This window comes from Synchytrium microbalum, assembly GCF_006535985.1.
Source record: "Synchytrium microbalum strain JEL517 chromosome Unknown SmJEL517_scf0024, whole genome shotgun sequence".
Classification (NCBI taxonomy): domain Eukaryota; kingdom Fungi; phylum Chytridiomycota; class Chytridiomycetes; order Synchytriales; family Synchytriaceae; genus Synchytrium; species Synchytrium microbalum.
Window position 1 is genome coordinate 150,570 of NW_022158373.1, and position 18,474 is coordinate 169,043.

Here is an 18,474-nt window from a genome sequence, read left to right on the forward strand (position 1 = left end):
TTATGACCAACCTATGTAGAAACAAGTACAACTAGTATGGCTTAGTGCGGGTATTAGCTTGCAACCTCTTTAATAATCCAGATCGAGCTTTTCTTGGAGTATCCAATCCCACCATTCCTCCTGCACTGTGAGTCACGTCTCCCTCCTGTTTTATCATGGATTCTGAGGGATCTGGTATTTGCGATGTTGCTTCCCATACGGATAAGAGTTTTGTTGCTCGTAGGAGTTTGCTGGTAGTTGCTGGAAGCGATTCGGGCTAGGTTGGAAAGTGTTGTTAAAAACGAGTGCAAAAAAATGACTGAATAAATACCTTGACGAGGTCTGCCACCATTCGTACGGTTTCATCATATTCTTTCAGTAAAGGATCTAGGCCAATAAAATTTACTGCATCTAAGAATTAATATGTGTGATGGTGTTGATACTTGTTATCTATTGCCTGCTAAAAAGAACCAACACAGCGCCGCTCAATCGTGCAAACCTTGTACTGCTTGAATTCTCTCTCTTGGTGCAATCAACGTATCCGTCACTGACAACGATTCAACATCACGAATCGGTACTTTTTCAACAGCGACACGTGAATGTCTAGACTCTGAATCTTGCACCAAATCACGAGTCTTTTTCGGGATTTCTTTTCTCATATGTGCGACTTTGACCAGCACTCTGTCCTTGTCTATTCTTGCCTTTTCGGTTTGGGCGAGCAGGTTGGTATCCTCAGGTTCAAACTCTAGGAGACGAAGAAAGTGTGAGCTACTCGCATGCCAAGAGTGTATTTTTGCGTGTACATTCAGCAATTTGTCTACTGCGTATGAATGATTATATGTATCAGCATCCTACCTTGAACTTGTCGAAACGCTTCATGGTACTCCACGCCATTGATTTGCAGATTGTTTGAAGCCAGAGCAAAGACCTCATCAATCCACTACAAGTAAAAGACATGAGATCAATTGCTTCAATACTCAAATAACAGATAAAGTCTATCGCTTCATCCTCCTCATCTCCAGATCTGCTTCCATCCATCATGTTCAAAACAGTAGTTTGATGTCGAATTGTTGACTATACCTTTTCGACCTTGACATTGACAGCCTGCTTTGTAGCCTTTACTTGCTTAGCATTTCCTCCAGTTTTACATACGATTTCGGTAGCTCTTGTCTCTGTTGATGTTGTAGCTGCACGTCGTAATTCGTTGGTAAGAAATCGAATGTCTGCTTTGGATTCGAGTTGGATTTTGGGATGGGAGGAGGAGGATGCCATTGTTTGGCTGCTATTAGAGCTACCTGGAGTCTCTTTATATCAAGGCAGTTCTGCAGCAAACCTTGTCAAAGAGTGTTTTTTGTTTTGAGGTTTTGACGGATTTGAAGGAGCGAGGAAAGGCACCAGGGAATGACACAACTGAACTCCTGAACTACTAGACGATGCAAGGAGATAGCTAGATCAAACGTCATTATCAAATCACGCGTAACGTTCCTATTCAAACACGTAGATGCGGATATCATCAACCAACCAAACCCGAGCAACTGCCCGCAAATGTTGCGGATCAATACAATAACTATTGCTTCATTCAATTAGAAACATCAAAATTATAAGCGAGCGGCAGCAGAACTCAACAATTCCTGTCCACCAGCAATCTGAATAATCTGTCCAGTCAAATGTGCTGAAGCTTTAGACGAAAGGTATAATGCCAAACCTCCCAAATCAAAAGGTGATCCCAATCTACCCATAGGCTGATCACTCAACATCTTGCCGTGATTCATACTCATCCCGTAACTGGTCATATTCGTGGGGAAGATACCTGGCGCAATGGCGTTACATGTTATATAACGACCTGCTAGTGTCACTGACAAGATACGTGTCAGGTGGTCGGCAGCTGCTTTTGTTGCGTTGTAAGACCATGTTCCTTCGTTTTCGCCAGCTGTTGTGTTTTCGGCCTATTGTAACGTGTCATCTGTCGTTCAAAGTTGGCAAACCATTATATTAGCTTACTTGATTGTTCACTCCATTCATGGAAGTGATGTTGATGACTCGGCTCGGATCTATGTTTCCGTGAGCTCCCTTCTCAAGGAGTGGTAATAGGGCTACTGTCATGTAAAACACGGATTTTACGTTCAGAGCGACCAGTTTGTCCCATCTAATTGTGTATGAGGCCAGAATATGAGCGTTCTATAGAACTCTCAATAGCGTGCTATGGGTGCCACCCATAAGCAAATGTGCGTGTTGCTTACCCTGCTTCAGCATACTTTTCTATCGTTCCCGCCCAAGCCAAACCACTATTGTTGATGAGTATATCCAATTTCGATTCTCTTTTGGCCATTTCGGCAGCCAATGCATAGCAATTACTTTACGGTATGTTGTGGTTAGAAACTCGTCCAACACTTGGTTTACGTTTTAGTGAAGCTTACGCCTTTGTAGACAAATCAGCAGCCAGACCGATACATTGACCCGGTCCCAATGAGTTCAGTTCAGCAGCTGCCGCCTCAATGTTCTTTTGCTTTCTACTGGCAATGTAGACTACAGATGTTTGGGGTAAGACACAGCACGTTGATGTCCAGCATTGAACGGTTTACGGTACCTTTGGCTCCATTCTGCACTAGAGCTTGCGCCATTATTTTGCCAAGGCCAGTTCCTCCTCTATAGACGTGAAAGAAAGGCAATTGGTTAGAAGCTTGAACATCTGAAATCCCGAGAAAACAATTCGATGGACATTACCCAGTAACTAGAGCTATTTTGCCCTTCACAGAGAATAGGTTCTCAATTTGTAAGGTTGCCATGATGCCCGGGCTTACTCTTGAAGTGCTATAGCTGCTTTTTGGCTGGAAATGACGTTTCACTAAAAGTTGGAATCGGAGCTCAATGTTGAGAATATGTTGCAGACGACGTGATCTAACCGCGTCAGCACCATCAGTTTAAACATAGCTTTTAGGCTACTTTCTACCGTGAAGAATCAGCCTTGTATTACGCGTTGATGGCCAACAACACGAACGTCTGTCCAACGCTTCCTCTTGATGGAGTTATCCAGCGGTTATAATATAAAACTGTTCAAAAAAATGGTTTTAAAGTTTCGTTTATATTGGTCTTCATTTACAAAACAATGTTGGAATGCTGCAAACCCAGACAGAGTGAGAGAGAGAGAGTAGAACGACATTTACAGCACCAACTAAGTGTTTGAGATATGATTGCAAGGAACACAACCAGCTCGTGGATATGGCCCATAGACAGTTTGAGTTGGACAGTTGTAATAACCACAGTTATTACCACGGCACCTGGTGCTATATGGCCAGTAGGTTACAGTAGTATAGATAGGACTATTGTAGTAGCGACAGGTAGTTTGACCAGGATCGTTGAATACATTGTTGTTGTTGATGATGATTGTAATGGTGATGTTGGTTTGGGTTGATGTGTACTGGCATGGATTACAGTTTACTGACGTGGGATTGGAACCCCAGTACGTTACACCATTGCATGATGTAGAGTATGGCCATGTACGTGTGGAGACTTGGCGTGAAGATTTATAGTATTGGCATGGTGCGAGGGTGTTGGTTGGAGCCAATCCGTTGTCTTGAGATACGTCGTTGTCTGTTACGTCGGTGGTGTCAGAGTTGGTAGTATCACCAGTTTCAGATGTTTGTGCCAATAATGTGCCTATAGTGGCGAGAAGATGGATTCTATTGGTTAGTATGGAGACATCGTGAAGTGCCAGGTGCAATGCAAAACTTTTAAATATTTATGTACCTAAAGCAAAATCAGCCAGCATCAACATCACTAGAATGCTTTTCATGTTGATTTTGAAATGAGAAATGAGTTGAGAGTAGTGCTTGTGTATATGAGTGTGTAAGTAAGTTGAATGCGAAAGTAGAATGATCTTCGCATTCTTCCTTTTAACTGTCTCCCAACCTCAAACTCCTCACGAGGTGACACTGGCTGTGTAGCAGCGGCCTATGAATCTGACCTTGACACTGAGCTGACATCGAGAGCCATTTTGTCTTGGTGTTAGTGTCAGTCTTCGACGCAAACTTGAAAGTTCGAAATGCTAGATGCGGATGTTAGATGCAATCGCATCTAATATTGCATCTAGTATCTCTATATCTGGCATCTCGACTGCTGATCCAGAATAACTCTTGACGTCTCCTCCCCTCCCCAAGTCAATTTCAAAAATGTCAAAAGTCTCAAGACCTCATGAGCTTCGATATGGTAATCTCGTGAGGAATTTGACTTTACAAGACCTTTCAAAAGGAGACAACTTACTTTCTACAAATGAAAATTCAGACACATTCCAACCCTCATTAAATAACCGTCCACCAAACGTCAACTCTTATCTCAAAAGCAATATGAGAGCATCCTAGTCCTCGCGATGCCGAAATTGCTCAAGACATTGTAAGACCACCATCACCACATGTAACGGCATAACATACTGGGGCCCAAATCCACCATCATCAAACTGTAGGCCACGCAGATCAATGCCAACTGAAACTAGCCCCACAATCAACATCGGCATCAACAACAACAATGTCATTACTGATCCTGGTCAAACTACTAGTCTATATTACCATGGCCCTACTTATACTACTGTAACTACCTGGCCATATGGAACAAACTGTGGTGGTGCTGTATGTGGTAACTTGTATCCAGCTCGAATTGTATATGGGCCCTATCCTCGTGCAGGCTGTAATGCTTGTGCTCATGTTTCAAACAGTTAGATTACGGTGTAATTGTCGCTACTCTCGCCCTCTATCGACTTATTTTAGCTCGTGATGTAATCAACCTGTATAAATGCTCATGAATATAGTAAGGTTTAGCATAAATTTTGATAGGGATTCAAAATTAGTTGCCGTGTCCAAACTTGTGTAAACGAGTTTGCCTGGGTTGTTTGTACGTAGCGTGGATTCGGAAACGACAAGCAGCGTGATCTTATTAGAAACACATACTCGGATTTGCTTCGTGAGAGCTGAAAGTATCTGATTCCGGCATCGTGTCGATACGAGCAAGCATGGTGGTGAATTTTGACAACAACACAGAATGAAAGTCTACGTCTTGACAGTAGGAGGTTAAGCAAGAGCTAAATATCAAGCTGAGGATGTTTTTGCGGTTAGCAGACCTGTCATGTGTAGCATTTGCGACACGCACTGCCTAAAGCTGATTGATTTTTGATGTGTTAATAGCGTGCCTAGAAACACGAAAAGAGACTCTAAGCATGTGCATCAAATGCGTCAAAGAGCCCTTACCTGAACGTGTACGTCTCTCTTTCAATCCCCGAAGCTTTGGCAGAATCAAAAACAGGTTTTTAACACTTCTACACCAAAACTTAGGGCACATTCGTATCTGAATCTGGCGCATACCTCCTCAATTACCTTTCCTGTAACGAATGCAAGAAGCTAGATGAGCTCAAGCCACGAAAGATCGTTGGGAATGGCACGAATGGCACACATCATCAACACGAACCAAAAGTTGATGACGGGTGGGATGATGTGAATCAAGATGAGGAGGAGATTCCAGCTGATGGGGCTGAAGTTGGGGTATACGAACGTGAGTGTAGACTTGAACTTACACCCCGGGCGGTTCGAGCTATGTGAACTTGCGTAGTTCGATTTGAAGAACACGTCATTGACTTATCTCACGATCAAAACCTCCTATTAGATCTCTGTGTCAACTGCAATCACGTCGTATCTATACACAAGACGACCTTTGCAGTCGTGAGGCAATATCAGATCGAAAAAATGGAATGCAATCTATGCGGACGTGGTTCAAGTTCTCATGCTGTCTTACCATACGATCCACGTAAAGCAAACGCCATGGGCCAAGAAGAAGAATAATACTCATTGGGAGTTGTAGTGATAAAAGTATGTAGTGTGTTGTAAAAAACGATGTCTTTCTTACTATTTAAAATGTCTACCAAAACTGTAAACCAAATTACAACCCTATTTTTTAACAACATGTCTTTTACGTGGTGGACCCTCAGCCTTCGCAGGCGTAGCAGTTTTCTTTGCAGCCTTGGGCTCAACAACCTCCTTCTCCACCTCTTCCTCAACATCCTCGCCATTCTCCTTGCGTCTCTTCTCCTCCTCCGCCTTTTGCTCAGCAACCCATTTTGGATAAAAGAATTCCAAAAAGACCTTTCGGTATTTAGGGATTCTGAAATACATGCTTATAATAAACCCAATCGTAAGAATCGCCATTTCAGTATACGCGAATACCCATTTCGCTTCATTGGCTTTACAGAGAAGGTCTGCCCAGAAGTCTGGGATGTTGGGGAAGCTGGTTACCGCGATGTAGCCGGAAATGTTTTCGGTTAGGTCGATCGAGAGGCCGATGAGGGATGTTAGGAGGAAGAGGAGTTCTGGGGACCATTGCTAAAGTAGGGTATAGGTATGAGTAAGTCATTTTGCAATGGACAAAGAGATGATGGTGGGCCTTACGACTGGGACATGAGACCAAAACGAGAATTGTGTCAACATAATTGAAATTTCACGACATGCCAAGAAGAGTGTATCGGTTACGCAGACAGCCATGTAGACTTCTCGTCCTAGGGATCCGTAGCCAGTTACCATGTTATTAATGTCCTGAAGAAAAAAGCGAGGTGTTGGATATAAGCTCCAAGTCCAAAAATGTGGTACCAAAAAAATGTTGAAACATTACAAATAATGGTTAACACCACGTACAGTAACTGTATAATTTCGTCCACCTAATTGAAAAAAATAGTGTTGGAAGTGAGCTCTCAAGTCCGAAAACATGTCAGGCAAGAAAAAGCGCAGAAGTTCTGTGTTGGAGGTAGGACGCTACGTACCATCCCACGGCGTCCTTGGCAAGTCATCCACACGCTCAACCAAATACTGCGTAGCACGTTGGAACAGCCTGTATAAAAGGGGTTCAATGAGAGTTTTGAAGGGGTTCAAGTTTCAGTTTGATGTTTTTTGAATCCCAGCAGCTTCACGACCACCAAAACAAGTAACGTTTCTTTACATACCTGAAAGATATAGCAGTGAAAGCTAACGAGACGAGATAGTATTCCTCAGATACAGACTGTTTGATCCTCCTTGTCAGTCTGTTTTCGCCCAGAAACCCTAATTTACTTGGAACTGGAGGGGGAAGGTGCCTGAAATCCATCGTTTAGCTATATATGATGGAATCGATCGTTGAGCAATATGTTGGGACCCTTTTTTGGTGTAGGGAGTGTGGTTTGGTAAAACTTCTTATTGTCAGGAGTCGAACGAAAGAAATACAGCTCCGAATGATACGAGAGAAAAGTAGGGATTAAACAAAAAATCCACGCATCGGTTCTTCTTTTTCAACGTTAGATCTATTCTGATTTTAAATTAACAAGCGAGTTTCACGGTGTGCTTTTATGTCTGGTTGCGTCAGGCAAAAAAGTCCATCCTACACAAGCTACCCATGACGATCAACGTTTCAGTCGACGAGCACTCAAAACACCACTTCCACCATCACCGAACTCACTCGTAATACTCATAGGCTGCTTCTGCTTTGTAATGGCATACACACTATCCTTACGTATCGGCTTAAAGTTGGCCTTGATGGCACCCTTTTGTCCCTTCTTTATGATTCTGCGACCGGCAGCTTTGCCTGCTGCAGCTGATAGAGAAGACGAGTATGCTTTCTTCTTTGCGGATGACGATCCAGACGATCCAGGCATATGGATGTCGGCTGGTGCATCACGTAACCCAAAGGATTTAGCCATGTGGCCTAGATGTAAAAGTTTTATATGGAACATGTGCTTTTGAAGTGACGTGTGTGTAGCGTAGGCACGTAGATGTGACTTGTATGCCTTTTTGGCTAGTTCGGCGACCTTTTGAGATGGGGAGAGAGTTGCGTTAGGATTCAGAAAACGACCAATTACCAAAAAAAGCGTTTTGATGGCAATGGTACATACCTCCTTGTCAGATTCGACCAATCTCTCCAAATCCATTTGCAAATCCGTAGTCAAATCCTCAAACGTGAGCTTCCTAGACCTATCTATCCGTGGCCTTGTCCCATCAGCAGCAGCATACTGTGCCTTCAGCATCTTCTTATACGGCTTCAAGAACGCCTCTTTAAGCACATCTTCATTCACAACCTGACGTAGCGAGATACCCATCCCAGTCAACACATTTACATACTCAGCTTCTGACGGTAGCAGAAACAAGACTGCTCTACCAGCATGTCCCATACGAGCAGTACGACCTACACGGTGCACGTATTCTTTTGGATCAAACGGCGCATCGTACTGGATGATGGTGGATATATCGGGGAGGTCTAGACCACGAGCTGCGACGTCTGTACAGAATAAGATTGCTCGATTTTGGGATTTGAAGTGGTTGAAGGAGGCCATTCGGGCCGGATGTGGCAGGTCTCCGTGTAGCTTGTATAGGAGAGTGTTTGGGATGTGGGCTGTGGGGATGCCGATTTCGGGGGTGGTTACTTTTATGGCTGTCAGGTCGGCTGGTGTACCTGTCTTTTTCTCTGTGGTATCTATACGTCGGTCATCATGGACGTTTCGTCTGTCAGCAACGTTCTTTTTTGGGTCAGTATCAGTGGTTTGGTCACCATCAGTGCCTTGTCGATCACGACCATTACCATTACCGCCACGTGCATCAGCATCTCTATTGCTATTACTACCATATCGTCTTCCACCACCACCATTACTTGTTTCATCATTATTATCCACTTCGTGAGGCTGACCAAGTATACGATGATGGAATTCAACAGAATCTTTACACGACATGAATACTATAGCCTTGAAAGTATCCTTTGAAGAAGCAGCCAAGACCTTTAATTGAGCAACTAGCGTCACTAATCGAAGTTTGGCAGGTGCGATTATGTACGTTTGATCGAGTTGACTGGGTATTGTTAGAGATTCTTCGACGAATGGTTTCTTTGCGGCTGATGTTGTTTCATCTTTTTCATCATCGTCGTCTTCATCGTCGTTATCAGCATCATCAGCAGATTTGGCTTTAATGCTACTCTCCACAGCGAGATCAACCTTTTTAATGACTTCATCACCTTCACCACGTCCACCATCCAAAAATATAGGATTTTTGAGTGCCTTCTTGGTCAACGCATCTACCTGTTCACTGACAGTAGCAGAGCACAGTAGCGTTTGGCGACCACGAGGCCATCCACGAATCGAGGGCCGAGTATCATTACTAGCTTTACTCATTCTTGCATCCAGAATCATCATTATATCAGTCAAATCCTTCTCAAACCCTAAATCCATGAGACGATCCGCTTCATCCAGCACTACGAATCTAATACCACTAGTTTGAAAGGCCTCTGTTGTGCGTAGGTGATCTAGGAGACGACCAGGAGTAGCGACCAGTACATGTATTCCTTTACGAAGACGTGCCTTTTCCGATTTCTTCTTTTCACCACCGGCTAGTATACCCGGTACCATCCAATGACGACGTTTAGGTACGAGGGAAGCTGGATACGACACTACTTTTTCTAGCACAGCATATATCTGATGTGCCAGCTCACGAGTTGGTGCCAGTATCAATGCAAGTAGTCCCATCGTTCTATCCGGTGTAAACCCCTGATCTTCACAAATCAGCAGTTTATGTATAATTGGTAGCATGTACGCCAATGTCTTTCCAGACCCCGTTTGAGCCTTCATGATTACATCCGATTCATGGTCTGCTGTGGGCGATATGAGAGCTGGCAAAGCAATTTTCTGGATTTGCGTTGGCACAGTGATTGAATATCGTGTTGACAGATTCCTCGTCAATACTGGATCTAGACCGATTTCTTCAAACGAGGCAGCAGTTGACATGACACCGTGTTCTTGTCTGCTTGCAGCGAGTTGGGCAGCAAACAAGACATTAGATGTTGGATTTGATGTAAATAGAGATGATATAGTGACTGTCTTCTTTCCTGGTCTGCTATTTATAGATGGTCTTGGAATCACAGTGTCATTGTCATGACCCGTTTTCTGTCGTTTGATGATCTTGCCATCTGAATCAGTTGCTGCCGGTGATGATGGGCCATTGCCTTCAGATCCAGTAGCGGGAGCAGCAGTAGGATGATCAGCTTTATAATTACGGTGTACAATCTTTTGAGCTCGAAGTCTTCTGGCCTTCCAACTTCCCTTTAGTCGGTTTAGCAATGAGCTCTTTGTGACATTGTTTCTACCAGGCTCTGAATCCACTGATGCGAAATTCAATACTAAATCGTCGTCCATCGTAGCTACTTTGGAGCGATCGGTTAGTATGTTTTTGTTCTGCAATGGGGGTTTTTTTTGTAGGAAGAAAAAGTCGGAGTTGAGTGAACACGAACAGAGCACATATAGATGAGAGCCTACGAGTATACTAAAATTAATTTCTGTATATTTTTCACGTAACCTCACGTTTGTACTGCATTTATAGTAGAATGAGAACTTTTGTTGTGTTGAAATGAAAATAATGGATTTGCTGTCCTTGACATCTCGACACTTTGGACCATTTTGATCATCCAAACACGCGTAAAATAATTCTCTCTGTTGCTGCGAGGAGTCCTCTCCTTTTCCTTGAAGTTATAGGGAACTTGGAAGTTGCTGGATTGCAGTGACCTTGAGTCATCCACACAGATTTCTTGAGTCACAACTTTAAGAAGGCAAACACGCAGAGGAGGTAAGAAACGACGTTAGAACCATTTAGCATCGTCTTTTCGTATCAATACTAATAATTTTGTCACTTGGAACTAGTGCATCAAGGCTCGAAACCCATACATTAAAACATGCTCCATCACACCACTCAACTCGAGGATGCCAAACAGGCCATTTACAAAGAACTGACTCACAGGCCTATAAAATTACTATTGAATCATCGTGGTTTACGTAAGGGTGGTGTCGATGTGTCTCTGATCTCTGTTCATGAAAACACAACATTGGGAAAGACTTTGGATTTGCTCAAACAATCAAACATATTAGCTGGTAAGCAAACATTCCTCGCTAGATCGTACATGAGACAGGATTACGGATCTCGCGGTCACACATACAGTTGCACTGATCATGTATACTGAGCTCAAATCGTCTACGATTACGTACACCCTACTAAATTCTTCGTAGCTAACATGTGTCGAATTCTTTGCCTTTAGTGCCAGTATACAGGACTACACCAGATTCTAAAGACAAGATATTTACAGGTATAGTCAGTATCAGTGACATCCTCGCATTCACTGTCTTCCAGAAAATGATGGATAGAATGGAGTAAGTCTCGTTTGTTACTGGATTTATTACTTGTCTTTTATTGCCGTGACTGCTCACTTCATTGTCAACCACCTTTCATACGTTTCCTTGCAGTGCTGCTGATGACACCACAACAACTACAGCCGAGGAGGCATTTGCATCATACCTCAACCTAACCGAGGAGATGCAAGTCTACTTCAACACACCCGTCAAAACCTTGGTAGGCTTGACATTCGAATCCGCAAACTCCTGGACTCTCCACAGCAGTGATAGTATGGCCGATCTCCTCCTCATGCTCGCAGGGTCATACCACCGTCTCCTCGTAATCGACGACGCAAAAGCATCACACGCCAAACATCAAGGAGAATCCATTACCATGATAACTCAAACGGATCTAGCCGCGTACTTATTCGATGCTTTAAACGAATCACTCACGCTCCTTCCATCAGCGCTACGAACTGCCCTGTCTGTTAGTGTAATGGATGCAGATGAGTTATATCGTAAACGTGTAGGTGGGCAAGAGGGAAGTGCTGATAGTATTAGTGAAAAGGGAACCATGATCAAAAAGAGGCACACGGTACTCGTTCCTGCTACAGATACAGCTATCCGGGCTTTCAGGGCAATGTATGTGGGGAATGTACATGCTGTTGCTGTCGTTGATGACAACAAGTCTCTTGTTGCAAACTTGAGTGCTTCTGACTTGCGTGGCATCACAAAGGATACTCTTGAGGTGAGTGCCTTTTTGATTTGGTAGTATGAAAGACAAGGAGATCTACACGTGACGATGATATAGAGCTACGGAGTCAGAGCTGATTTCTCTGATCGTCTCTTGTAGGACTTGGAAAAGCCGGTATTTGAATACCTGGAAACAGTCCAACGAAGTGTAACTCAGCTCAAGGCCGATCAATTGAGACTCTGTCCTCCTTCAACTACCGTTCTACAAGCATTGAAAGAAGTATGTGAAGTCTTCTGTTGCATTAGCTAGACGGTGATCTCACTTGTCGTTTTTTTTACTTAGGCTTTACAATCAAAAGTTCACCGAATCTGGATTGTCGCGGAACATGACCGTGTCGTGGGAGTCAACACGCTGAGCGACATGTTTAACGTGATGATTCCTGATGATAAGATATTAACTGAAGGTTGATGATCATCAAACTTCAAAAAAGGTCTTGTCGTTGAGGTATATATTATCACATTGTCACGCGAATAAGAGTAATATATTGGCTTTACAGTAAAGAAAGCTCAAATGCAGTCTTGATCACCAGTTTCGCTGAGCGATCGCGTAAGGAATTAACACATTCCTCCCTTCTCCTACTTTTCTTGTCACACTCGCAAAAGCACGACAACAAAGGCTGGTGAAGACGAATCCAGAACCAAGCATGGCTCCAGCTCCCGTTTTCGAAGTCATATCGAGTCTCGTAGCTCTTCAATCCAAGTCTCTCTCGTTCTTCCTCAATGGCAAAGAAGGTAATTCAATTCGTGTGTGTTTTGACCCAATCTAAACTGCATGTTTTGTAGTTACAATCGAGAAACCGGATCCATTCGCTAGTTTATTATCTTTTGTACGCGGACAAGGCCTAACTGGAGCGAAGCTTGGTTGCGGTGAAGGGTTAGTGATGATGATCTGGCACTTAGATTTGAGCAACGGAATGCATTGCATTTTTGGTACAAAAGCTAATTCGATTTATGCATCTAGTGTTTGCGGAACATGTACTATGGTGGTTGCTTCTTACTCGCCAGGTGAGAGACGACTCGGACGCACAAACGACGTACAGCTTTTGACAATGATGCGCTGCTCTTGCACGTGGACTGTATTTAAAATAATTCCTAACTGACCAACTCACTCCACGATCGGTTGTACAGATAAAGGATCTCTACGATACGACCCCGTCAATGGCTGCTTGATGCCACTATGTGCAGCAGATGGCAAACATGTCATCACAATCGAAGGAGTCGGCACCGTAAAGCAACCTCATATCATCCAAACTACAATTGTTGATAACTATGGATCACAGTGTGGTTACTGCACTCCTGGAATGGTGCTATCACTCTATGCGCTTCTGTGTCGCAATCCAAATCCAAGTGAACAGCAGATTGAAGACGCATTTGATGGCAACGTGTGCAGATGCACGGGATATCGGCCAATTTTGCAGGGCGCAAAGAAATTCTGCGCAACTGCTACCGCAGATGTTGAGGACTTGCTTGCTGTTACTCCTCCATTCAAGGTACAGTCTTGTGCGGCAAAAACAGCGATATCACTCCATTTGCGTACACATTAACGCTCATCACATTAGTCTGCACCTGCCATGTGCGATCACGACATGGACACGAAATTACGACAATCCTCCACCGCATCCTCGTTTGTATTTACCGGAGCTGATGGCTCTCAATGGTTGCAGCCTAACACTGTAAACGAAACAATAAGCTTACTCGGTGCACATCCAGAAGCACAAATCATATCTGGAAACTTGGAAGTCGGTATTGAAACCCGCTTCAAGGGCAAGAAGACCAATACGTTGATCTATATTGGAGCTATTCAGGAATTGACTAAAGTCAGTGTCCATGAAAGTGGTGTTGAGTTGGGTGCTGGTTTGACGTTACATGAATTGGAGAATGAGGTTACTGTGCTGAGTGAGTTGGAGGTAAACAAATTGTCATTCACGGAGTACTTGTTCCGATTTTTTTGCATCCTGGTTGTTGACGTTGTCAAAATATTAGGGTGCCAAGGGTAAAGGATTTGCTGCAATCAAGGAATCTGTTAGGAAGATTGTGGCTGGAGAACAAGTACGACATACTGGTACTTTGGGAGGCAACATCTGTATGTCTCGCACTATCTCTGATTTGGCTCCTACTTTTATGGCTTTGGTGCGTTTGAAGCCCTTCTGACCTTATCAAGTTACAAACGCAAACTGAGATGTGGTTTTGAACTTTTAGGGCTCCAGCGTTTACGCTGCTTCGGCTAAAGGTCGTAGAACCATACCTCTATCAGACTTTTATGCTGGACTTGGTAAAAACAAACTGGCTCAATCGGAAATCATGACATCCATTTGTGAGTTGTCATGAGAATAGCTGTTATCAAGTCTGTTTTTGTTAGGGCCTTAACTCTTCTTGTACAAACACCAGACGTGCCTTTCCTGGAAGACAACGACTACATCAAGGTAGCCAAATCCAAGGCCAAAACTCGTGACGACGCACTAGCTGCTCCTACTGCATGCTTTTACGTCCGCCTTGATGGAGCCAAAGTTCAAGATGCAAGATTATGTTTTGGCGGTGTTGCTGAGCGAACCATGTTGTAAGTTTGCTGTTAAAAGGTTAATCGGATTTCCTGCTTCAAAACCTTTTTTTGTTGCTTTTAAAAAAGGGCAAAATCGGCATCTGAGGCGCTAATTGGTAAACAATGGTCCGAGTCTTTGGTTGAAGCAGCTAGCAGACTCTTGAAAAATGTATGTGCATGTATCGCTGTTGTGTCCAAAACGAGCCGTATACTGAATGTCGTCACTAGGATCTTCCTCTATACGGCATCAACCCTGAGCATCGATTTAAGTTAGCCTCAGGCCTTCTCTACAAGCTCCACATATACCTCTCTTCACACGTACCTGGTCTACATCCGGTCCCTCGATCAGAAGGTGCCGACGACCTCCTCCATCGACCACTAGCTACTGCTACAACCAGTTTCAATATCGTTCCCCCTTCACAAGTGGTTGGAGCTGCTGTAGTACATAAAGCCGCTTTGCAGCAATCTACTGGTGAAGCTGTTTATGTTTCTGATCAGCCACTGTTGGAAGGAGAATGTGTCTTCAGTATGTATCGACCATATCTTGGAGATTGTGCTACACCGTTTTGTTGTCTGAAAAAGAATTATAATCCTAACTACACTCCACCGCGATGTAGTTCCTGTACTGAGCACTGTAGCGCATGCTCTCATCATCTCGATTGATGCTTCGGAAGCTTTGAAGGTTCCTGGCGTAGTGGACTTTGTCTCTGCCAAAGATCTTACTGCTGAACAGAACGTTACTGGAGTCTTTGATATGGATGAGGAGATATTTGCTAGCAAGGTAAATCCAACGATCGCCTCTTTTCATTGTTTTTTTGTTGTACTGAAACCTTTCTTCTCCTACTTGCACTTGTAGGAGGTATTCCATCAAGGCCAATTCATTGGCGGAATAGTTGCCAAGAATGGTGGTGCCGGAATGACAGCCGCCAGACTCGTCAAAGTCCAATACAAGATATTACCTGTCATATTATCAATTGATGAAGCCATCAAACAAAAGTCTTTCTTTGGTGCTACTCCGATGACGCAAGCTATCCAGCATGTTTCACGGGGAGCGCTTGCGTTCCCGGAACAAGTTAGTGATGATGATATACAAGTCGATATGGTAAAATTATTCTTTTTTTTGCCAACAAAAATGTTCATCAACGTGCTCACCTGTCTTTTCACCTCACGACAGTCACTGGCTACACATACAATCAAGGGCAGAATCTGTACCTCTGCGCAAGAGCACATGTATTTGGAGACTATGTCATGCCGTGTGATTCCAAGGAAAGAGGACGGAGAGGTTGAAGTGTATGGTGGAGGTCAGGGAACGCAGATTGCACACCAAATGGCTTCCAAGGTTTTTGGTAAGTTCTCGCTCTCTCAGTCGAAGCTTTTACAAGTTCAAAACTCACAAGAGTCTCATCTAGGTGTACCTGCCAATCGTATAGTCTCTCGCTCACGACGACTTGGTGGTGCATTCGGTGGCAAGGAAAGCAGGTCGCGGTCCCTACTTGGTCCAGTCCTCGCAGCTTCCTTCAAAACCGGATTACCCATTCGAGCCCAATTCTCTCGAGCCGAAGACATGCAAGTCATGGGAATGCGTCATCCATTCCAAACTGACTATGAAGTTGGATTCACCGATGACGGACGACTTATTTCTCTTAAGGCTGATCTTGTTTCGAATGGAGGTATATGGTTTTTTTCGTTTTTTGATATCAAGAGAAACATCGCATATTTGGTGCTTAACTCGTAATATCTTCTCTCCTCATAGGCTACAGTATCGATGCCAGTCCTATGGTGATGTGGAAGGCTCTACAACTGGTTGATTCTTGTTACTTCATCCCCAATCTTCGACTAACTGGACGAGTTGCCAAGACTAATTTGGTGTCTTTTACGGCTTTCAGAGGATTTGGAGGTCCACAAGGTATTGAATTTGCATGTATTGGTATTGCTCTTGACCTTTTTTGTCTCTTTGATGATTGAAACTTATCAATCTTTTCTACTATCAGGTCTCATCGTTGGTGAAACCATCGTCGATGAAGTCGCAAACAAACTCGGCATCCCATCACATATCGTCCGACAACGGAACTTTTTCAGTGAAGGACAATCTACTTGTATGAGAAACCCAATTGGAGATTTGCCTGAATTGATGAAGGCAAGGAAAAAAACACGAACATACCACGCACCGGTAACTCATATTCATAGCATCATTAACATCAACCGTTTATAGGCGTGCTGGGATCAAGTTATGACTACGTCAGAGTTTGAAGCTCGATTGGCTAAAGTCAAGGAATTCAATGCGAAGAATCGATTCCATAAGAGAGGACTTTCTGCTATTCCGACAAAGTATAGTGTTGGATTCAGGATGCCAGCTGATGCGTTGGTGCATGCACATCTTGATGGGTGAGTGTGTTGGCTTTGGTTCTCAACAACCAGCAGATTCGCTATTCCGTCAGGTTTCTTTTGCTTAAGATGTCGATTTTGTCATGCCATGTATTAACACTTTGTTACATATTAGTTCGGTACTCTTACTGACCGGAGCTACTGAGATGGGGCAGGGGGTACATACCAAGCTCATGCAGATTGCTGCTCAAGCTTTAGGTATTCCTGTAGCAAGTGTCAACACCCTGGAGAACACCACAGTTGCGACGCCAAATCAGTCAGTAACTGGAGGTAGCTTGGGTACTGATCTTTGGGGGCCTGGTGAGTTTCTGTGACGTCTTGAAGGAAAAAAATGTTTACTCAATCGTTCACAATGAATTAGCTGTTTTGGCTGCATGCAATATCTTGGCTGAAAGATTAAAGCCTGTCAGGGATGATATGCCTGATGCCACCTTTGCAGAGGTATGTTGAAACTATAATTCACGTCAAATGTCTTTGTTGTTGGTGTTGCGAAGAAAAAAAAACTTACTGAACAGCCTAGATTTGTACGGCCGCTCATCACAGAGGCCTCAGTCTCTCTGCTCATGGCCATTCAGCAGGACCAACTACCGGATATTCAAATGTCACGAATCAAGGGGCTTCTTGTTACTGTAAGTCTCGAGATTTTTTCTGTAATTTTGGTCTGCTAACATATTTTCTCATTTACTCTAGACTTTACACCTGGTGTTGGAGTCTGTGAAGTCGAACTGGATGTTCTCACAGGCGATTATGTCCTCTTGAGAACAGATATTGTTATGGATTTGGGAGAGTCACTCAACCCTGGTAAGACGTGTTTACGTCGTCGACCTTTTACATTTTGGCTCATCACCAATTTTTTGGATCAGGCATCGACATTGGCCAAATCGAAGGAGCTTACTTGCAAGGTGTCGGATGGTCATCAATCGAAGAACCATTATGGAATGAATCTGGAGATTTGTTGACTCGTGGTCCTGGAGCCTACAGAACTCCTCTACATTTCAATGCTCCCGCCGCATTCAACGTTGCTATACGAAAGGATGGAAAGAATAGCAGTGGGTTGATACACTCGTCCAGAGGTGTTGGTGAACCACCACTGTTCCTTGGTAAGTGAACAAAACTTTTTTTTTGCCCTTGTGATACTAAAGCGTCTGGTTTTTTGTAGGAGCAAGTGCGTACTTTGCTGTCAAGGATGCTGTGAGAGCTGCAAGATTAGAAAATGGACTGACGGATAGTTTTGAATTTGATTTACCCTGCGTTCCCAGTCGTGTATTGAAGGCTATTGGTGCTTAAATTTTTGTTTTCTTGGTCTGCCGCTTTTTCTGTGAGTGTGAATATATTACTTTTATCTGCTATATCCTAATACACTGTTTTGGACGCGTGATGAAAGAGCTGGCGAACGAGGTGAAGATGTGTCTCCTTTCATAGGTCCTATTTTGCAGTTGTTTCCAAAGGCGGCAACAGCGAACTCTTTTAAGCGAGCTCGAGCTAACAAGTGCTAAAGGAACTGTCACTGTTCGCATTCTTATGCACCAAAAAACAATACAACAGTGTATGCGTCAAAGGCCTGTGACATGGATACACACCAACCCATTCACACCACCTTTATCCTAGTCCCTCTTAACACACCAGCTAACTAATTAACATCGAAACAGCTTAAAAAGCCACTTTCCATCAA

At 43.6% G+C, this 18,474-nt stretch overlaps 5 protein-coding genes across 5 annotated transcripts; 1 reads left to right on the forward strand and 4 right to left on the reverse strand.

Moving 5' to 3' along the window:
- Positions 1 to 31: 31 nt before the first annotated feature.
- On the reverse strand, positions 32 to 1,251 carry SmJEL517_g04000 (uncharacterized protein; the record flags this gene model as incomplete). Its single annotated transcript, XM_031169928.1, has 5 exons — positions 32 to 256; positions 311 to 390; positions 479 to 724; positions 835 to 919; positions 1,060 to 1,251. 5 exons carry the CDS (start codon positions 1,249 to 1,251, stop codon positions 32 to 34), a joined length of 828 nt encoding a protein of 275 aa, XP_031024111.1.
- A 326-nt stretch (positions 1,252 to 1,577) lies between these two features.
- On the reverse strand, positions 1,578 to 2,765 carry SmJEL517_g04001 (uncharacterized protein; the record flags this gene model as incomplete). Its single annotated transcript, XM_031169929.1, has 6 exons — positions 1,578 to 1,925; positions 1,981 to 2,125; positions 2,220 to 2,333; positions 2,397 to 2,505; positions 2,567 to 2,625; positions 2,704 to 2,765. The coding sequence occupies 6 exons, from the start codon at positions 2,763 to 2,765 to the stop codon at positions 1,578 to 1,580; spliced, it is 837 nt and encodes a 278-aa protein (XP_031024110.1).
- Positions 2,766 to 5,909: 3,144 nt separating this feature from the next.
- Positions 5,910 to 7,095, reverse strand: SmJEL517_g04002 (uncharacterized protein; the record flags this gene model as incomplete). Its single annotated transcript, XM_031169930.1, has 5 exons — positions 5,910 to 6,341; positions 6,408 to 6,551; positions 6,651 to 6,673; positions 6,776 to 6,843; positions 6,956 to 7,095. The coding sequence occupies 5 exons, from the start codon at positions 7,093 to 7,095 to the stop codon at positions 5,910 to 5,912; spliced, it is 807 nt and encodes a 268-aa protein (XP_031024109.1).
- Positions 7,096 to 7,387: 292 nt separating this feature from the next.
- Positions 7,388 to 10,159, reverse strand: SmJEL517_g04003 (uncharacterized protein; the record flags this gene model as incomplete). The annotated part of the gene is made up of 2 exons (XM_031169931.1): positions 7,388 to 7,792; positions 7,877 to 10,159. 2 exons carry the CDS (start codon positions 10,157 to 10,159, stop codon positions 7,388 to 7,390), a joined length of 2,688 nt encoding a protein of 895 aa, XP_031024108.1.
- A 2,363-nt stretch (positions 10,160 to 12,522) lies between these two features.
- Positions 12,523 to 18,089, forward strand: SmJEL517_g04004 (uncharacterized protein; the record flags this gene model as incomplete). Its single annotated transcript, XM_031169932.1, has 23 exons — positions 12,523 to 12,610; positions 12,662 to 12,752; positions 12,840 to 12,883; positions 13,007 to 13,368; positions 13,438 to 13,785; positions 13,862 to 14,008; positions 14,078 to 14,192; positions 14,267 to 14,435; positions 14,505 to 14,586; positions 14,646 to 14,943; positions 15,035 to 15,198; positions 15,274 to 15,519; positions 15,592 to 15,763; positions 15,827 to 16,087; positions 16,171 to 16,323; positions 16,409 to 16,587; positions 16,630 to 16,802; positions 16,918 to 17,102; positions 17,164 to 17,243; positions 17,323 to 17,431; positions 17,493 to 17,603; positions 17,666 to 17,902; positions 17,962 to 18,089. The coding sequence occupies 23 exons, from the start codon at positions 12,523 to 12,525 to the stop codon at positions 18,087 to 18,089; spliced, it is 3,942 nt and encodes a 1,313-aa protein (XP_031024115.1).
- Positions 18,090 to 18,474: the final 385 nt, after the last annotated feature.